Genomic DNA, 6,347 nt, shown 5'->3' on the forward strand with positions numbered 1-6,347 from the left:
TGAAGGAGAACCTGTGGTAGCCTTAAGTTGTCATAAAAACTCAAAAGGCGTTTAGTTTGTCCAGTTTGGGCTACTGTAAAAAACATGGCGGCCTCCATAGAGGGGACCCCATTCCTGTAAATATAAAGTATTTAAATATAAAGGGCTCATTCTAGTGTAAAAAAAAAACAAGAATTCACCCAATTTAGATTAAACACACTAGGAAAACCTCACTAGGATTATTTTACATTCACTTTCTGCTAATAGATCCCCTTCACCTAAACCTTACACACTGGACCTTTAGACAACGACTAGATGACTAGAGTGATCTGTACTGACTGACAGGGTCAGTATTACACTGGAGAACCAGACCATTCAGCGCCTTATAAAATTCTGTGTTGTACCTGTTAATGATTTTCATTCCTCCTCTGTCTTTGATATCAAGGCCTCCTCAAGGTAATGGTAGGAGAAGCACTGTGTATGTAGTCCTCCAAAAATATCCCTACAATCATCCTATCTGCTACAGATGAATGCATGGATTAGTTTACTTGAAACTGCTATAGTTACTAGCTAGTGTGTTACCTGCATGACTTTGAAAGTTCGGCATCGACTCTGGATCTGCTGATTTAACTACAATACCAAATACAAATAACGATGACAATAAAAGATAGCATACTACTATATAATACAAATTACTATAGTATACCAAATATATCAGAGTTCCACTTTTCATTGTTGCCTTCATTCATTTATTTAAAAAACAAGGACATCGCAGCCAGCTGAAAACGATTACAATTTCTGTTGTTTGCCACAACAACAGCATAAATCGTGTTCCCATACAACTCTTCAAGTTGACTCATGAGTACATTGTGATTCATTACATTCAAATGAGCAGATACATCAAAGCTGCGGCTTTTTGGATTAAGCATGTAATATTAACACAGTAAGCACTCTGTTGAAACAGCACTGATTGTGAAACAGTGGACCTAGTATTAGTTATACAGTATGTAGCCTACTGTAAAGCTAGATGGCAGCACAACACAAATTAACATCAGTCCTTCGACATCATAGTAGAAAAGCCTCTCAATAATTTTCCATTGCTTCTGTCTGGACCTAATCTAAATGAGCGCTTTGCTTTCCAGTTGCCAATTCTGATTTTGACCATTCAAACAAATGTCTTAAAAATCTGTAATATGAGAAATTTCCAGTAAATTATAGTGATCACAATAATGTTTAGACAATTGGTATACACATAGCTGAGTGATGATATACTTCATTCACACACAGGACAAGATAACTATTTACACAGCTAAGTTGCATCAGATATACTTCACTGAAGTTAAAAAAAAGAAACTTGTTTAATATGTATATTTGCTGTATAAAAATACAATTGTATTATATGCTTAAATGTAAGGTAGCTTCATATATCCTTTTACACAAGCTGATAATTGCATTTTCTATGCATAAGCTTAGTACACATGGTATCGATTGCACTTCAGCACATTCAGTTCACTTTGAGAGGATCCTAAATGTGGCAGTTTGGGGTCCCGTAACAGCACTTTCTTGATAAAAAAAATCCTCCCCCATTGTGGCCTCGGTTCCTCTTTGGATCATGGGTATTTCTGAGAAGATCTCAAGGAATTGTCCTCTATCTCAGCTGCCAAGCTCACTTTGGAAACTGAAGTAGAGACAGACATTATTGTCAAGTCCCACAGGTCTGACTTGAAATTATCCATAAATCTCACACTCGTTCAGACATACTGAAACCTGCAGGTAAGCATGGGAACACAAGCTTCTCAGTATTTATTATTAGAGTCTCGCTTTCATCCAGAGTATCCTGAGCTCTGATGGGTAGTAAAGAAGTAGCAGCCATTTTTTCTGCATAGCTAGTTGTAAATCTGTAGAATTAAAAACCTCATAGGAAACTTATCTTTGTCTGTATTGAGCAAAAAACCCCAACAAGGATCCTCCTTTGCCTTTCCATGAATGCCCTAGGCCACTGTGCATACATTATTGTATCTGCAGACTTGCTGCTCAGCTTCAGTGGCCCGTCTCCGTCTTCCCACCTGGAGGGCAAGTTGAGTGACATACAGGAGTGAGCGGCGGCGCCGCCCATAGCCTTTTGAGCCAATCTTGTTCTCAGGGGCATTGGTGTCTCTTTGGCTGTTTTTAATTTTATGTAGTCGGTGGAGCAGGTCGTGGTATACACATGTGACCAAGACGCAGCCGGATGGTTTGGATGATGCCGACCTCCTGGGTCTGCCATTTAACCCAGAGCTGGAAAAGATAAATAATTAGTCGCTATTTTCAGACCTAGCAATACATAATAGGTTGATAGGGTTTAAATATAAATTGTCATCAAGATTCATTCACCTAAACAGTTCAGTGGGCGATAAATTATCCACTGTACTCACTTACACAACTTCTGGAAAATATATTATTTTAACATGGTTGACATTATTTGGAATTTTGGACTTTGGAATAATAAGGTGGTAATCTGCAGCACTCAAGAGTGCTTTGGGGGTCTCCTGGTTCAGTTCCATCCTTTGATGCATTTCTTACCCTAACTGTCAGCTGACAGATGAGGGCATGAATGCCCCCAAAATGCAGCTTTTTTTGTTACCTTAATTGAGTTGAGGCAGTATTTGCGCTCTCGCCCTGTTGTAGTCCAACACGGATGTCTGAGTCCTGCTCATTGGCTGTGACTAAGCTGTTGCCCAGGTCTCTCTTTGCACGGCTCCATACTTTAAACCTGCAACAGAAGAGACGGTGAAAGAAGGAACTGGCACTAATTCAAATACAAGTTGTAGAGTACAGACATAAAGTGATGATATAAGAGTATGACATAGTATTACAAATCCATTCGACCAACATTACGTTATCACAGTTATATTAGTATCTGCATATATGCCGACCACTCATTAACAAACAATACTAAAGACATGTTTTAGGTAATTTAGAAACAATGTGTTAATTGATTACCAAATAATCATTTGACCCCTAATCTTTAGTAACATTTAACCATCATAGTTGTTTAATGTGTCAAATTATGTGTGTTGAATAATGTATATATTATGTTGACAATGTCTAATGTTTCATTAAGGTCAACACTTCATTTCAATGCTAAAAGAGAGAACAAAGCTTTTCTTTTGGGAGTGAACACAATGTTCTCACAGTGCTCTCTAGTCATGCAACTCACCTTTTTTTTAGACTGGTGTTGAGCTCCTCAGTGGCATCTTTTACCAGTGGCAGGACGGTGGTGAAAACACAGCAGCAGATGATAGTGTGCAGGGCTAATCTCATCTTGGCTGAAAACTTCAAAAGTAAAGATGCAGAAATGGTATTTATGAGGTTTTGTCTGCAAACCTGCCAATAGTGATGATTGATTAGATGAAGACATTATTTAATTGGCAATTGACTATTAAAGGGGGGCTAAGAAACTGGTTGCTTGGAAATTACAAATATATTCAATATTAATGGATATGTAAGACAGGTTATTGATAAAACATCAGTTGAGCCATCATCACTGAATTAATGAAAAAGACGTTCTAGTCCTTCAAACATGGTCCCAAATTTGACAAAGCATCAATCTATACTCCTAAATACCTAAATACATTTTAACCATTGTTTGAAAACAATCTTAAACTCAAATTAGAATTGTTGAAAAAGTCACTTACCCCAGGCTCTAGCTTGTATCTTGATGTAGAAAAATGATGGCATGCATTCAAGTGTTTTGTGTACTATTTAGGAGAGTAAGGTGTGTTTTTTTTCAAAGCTGTAAAGAGTTTACTATGAGTTGAAGTCTGAAGTTTACACAGCTAACATGAGAGGCTTTATAGAAGGAGGGAGGGAGCTGTACCTGAATGCCAGACCCAGTGGGAGGGGCTGTGGGACAGTTCATGTCAACCCTGACTACCCCACATGTAGACAGTCAAACCAAAAATATGCAGAGTAAGATTATAATCGTATTAGCAATCCCCAAAACAGTGTAACTATTGCATTTTACTCAGTTAATTCAGATTTATTGCACCCATTCTTTCGGGTGTGTTGAAAGAATGGGGTTTATGCATTTCAGAGTTTTATAGGTTGATCTAAATTGTTTATTATTTTCTCAAATATTTATACTTTGCTTTGAAAAAATGTATTAACATTTTTTGTTTCAAAATGTTTCTGTTCACTTGCTTTTGGGTTGATTGTAAGGGTAGGTTTATTGGCCATGCATTGTTTATAGCAGTTAAGTTACTTGCAAATGTGGTTTTACTGAAATATTTCTAAAGATGTTATTAGATGGCTCTGTTTTAACCCAGGTTAGCCATCTGTGAGTTCAAATTGCTAAAGGGGGCTAAGAACATTTAAATTAGGACTGCGTTGTTATGGTAACTGCATGCACTGGGAAAATTAGGAGGAAACTCGTGCTTTATACTGAACTTGTGCAACTCCAGATGATGGGTGCTTTAACTCTGAATGCTACTTATATCCACCGGTAGTTCATTCCAGGCATTCTAAACACAGGCAGTTTCCTGCATGTGTAAAGATTAACCACATATTTAGGTGTTCCACTTTAGTTGCAATGACTTTGCTTTGAGATGTAAGAACTTAGAGCATTAGAAACGCAAAAGTAGTGTTAAGGGATTTAAGGGGATTACCTTAAAAAGATTGTGTACTCCCAAACTTTTAAAATTGCATTTAAAAAATCAATGTGACTGATGGTTTCAAAGTTGATCTTACTGTATCTTTGCTCAGGACCTGTAGGTTCAATTGTCAGATGAACATGTCTTCAAGATATGTACTGTTGAGAATAGGGAGATAAAAACTGAGAAATGCCACGAAATTGCCCAAAAGTCCAACCCAAAGATAGTTGATTTACATTAATATAAATCAGAGAATGTTTGGTTTTTGCTAGAAAAATGACTTAAATGATAATCAATTTAAGATCATTTGTTTGCCACAAATCAAAATTTCTGTCAGTAGTAATATCTTTTTTCAAACCTTTTATCGAATGTATTTTGAACATATTTGACTTCATATTTTTTTTTTATATCATAAGCTCCTGTGGCACATGGTCACCACAGGTGTGTGTAAAGATGTCACTGTGTTCTCAAAAATATTTTTTTACAAGATGACGACAATATCTAATCATATGAAGCATTTTCATCTTTTTTTTGTTTCAGACCTTCTACTGCCATACTTAGCCGAAAAAAATACTATTTGATTTACCTGAAAGATAATATCTACTTTTTGGCAGGGTGTTGTTGGTATTGGGTTGGGTTTGTATTTCTAAAAACAAAATAAAACAGACCTCACAGACCTTGTATAACATACAACTGATGAAAGCTGTTAAAGGGGATATTTATGAAAGTGGGCATTAGTCCTGAAAACCAATGAGTAATCATGTTCACACCTTCAGCAGCTTTGTGTTATTTATGGCAAAGGTGAGCACGAATTTACAAGGCATGTCCTGACCTGCATTTCGGAGGTACTGGAAAGTACACAGTTTATTCAGTTGTTTAGTTGATGCTGTCATGTTATCTTTCTTTTTCTTTTCCTGCCTAATGTGCGGGTCAAGATTTTTTATTATTCGACCCCACCTGAGCCCATGGTGAACGCTAGCTAGTTTGGGTACTGAGAGATGTGTGACAGATGTGTGTAGCCAGGACCTGCTCTCTCCAGTTATTTAAAATGCTGGTGCAGTGCCCGCTCTAAACTTGCCTATTTGGATTTGGCCTTTTACTTGGTCTGTGGTATTGCTAGTTCTAACTTTCTTGAGAGATGCTATAAGAAGCGACTTCACATTTGCCACTGAATGATTACAGACAGTAGTGGGTACTGGGGCCTTTGCTACGGGCCATCAGGCCCTTGTTTAACCAAAGTGAGAATTGTGTTTGCATCCTCGGCACAAGTCAAACACTGAGGAGATTGCCTGGTTCAGGGGGAGTGTGGCCCAGTACACACACTGGACAGCTCTGAGTGTGCATTCACAACTGCCATCAAAATGTGGCCCCACATGAATCTCCGGATCAGATCTCCCCACTCTATACAAACAAACACGTATGTCATGTCTGTTCACGAAAACCAAGTTATGTTGTTTTTACGCAGTCTGAGTACACAAGTGTGTCGTGTGTCGTGTGTGTGTGTGTGTGTGTGTGTGTGTGTGTGTGTGTGTGTGTGTGTGTGTGTGTGTGTGTGTGTGTGTGCGTGTGTGTGTGTGTGTGTGTCGGCACGAGTGAGCGAAAGAGAGACGAGTCAGAATAGTCGGAATGAATCTCGTACAGCTACGCTGTGAAGAAAGATTTTATCAATTTAAGGAAAGATCATAATGTGGTGATCAGTGTTGATATTGTGGTGGTGGTCACAAACAAATCAGTGAG

The 6,347-nt window shown here is 38.1% G+C and overlaps 1 protein-coding gene across 1 annotated transcript; it reads right to left on the reverse strand.

Moving 5' to 3' along the window:
• Positions 1–705: 705 nt before the first annotated feature.
• On the reverse strand, positions 706–3,784 carry LOC117762805 (ADM-like). Its single transcript, XM_034587431.1, has 4 exons — positions 3,657–3,784; positions 3,179–3,294; positions 2,603–2,731; positions 706–2,256 (listed from the first exon to the last, which is right to left on the reverse strand). The coding sequence occupies exons 2-4, from the start codon at positions 3,280–3,282 to the stop codon at positions 1,971–1,973; spliced, it is 519 nt and encodes a 172-aa protein (XP_034443322.1). The 5' UTR covers positions 3,283–3,294; positions 3,657–3,784; the 3' UTR covers positions 706–1,970.
• Between the last annotated feature and the right edge of the window lie 2,563 nt (positions 3,785–6,347).

This window comes from Hippoglossus hippoglossus, chromosome 6, assembly GCF_009819705.1.
Source record: "Hippoglossus hippoglossus isolate fHipHip1 chromosome 6, fHipHip1.pri, whole genome shotgun sequence".
In the NCBI taxonomy this organism is placed as follows: Eukaryota; Metazoa; Chordata; class Actinopteri; order Pleuronectiformes; family Pleuronectidae; genus Hippoglossus; species Hippoglossus hippoglossus.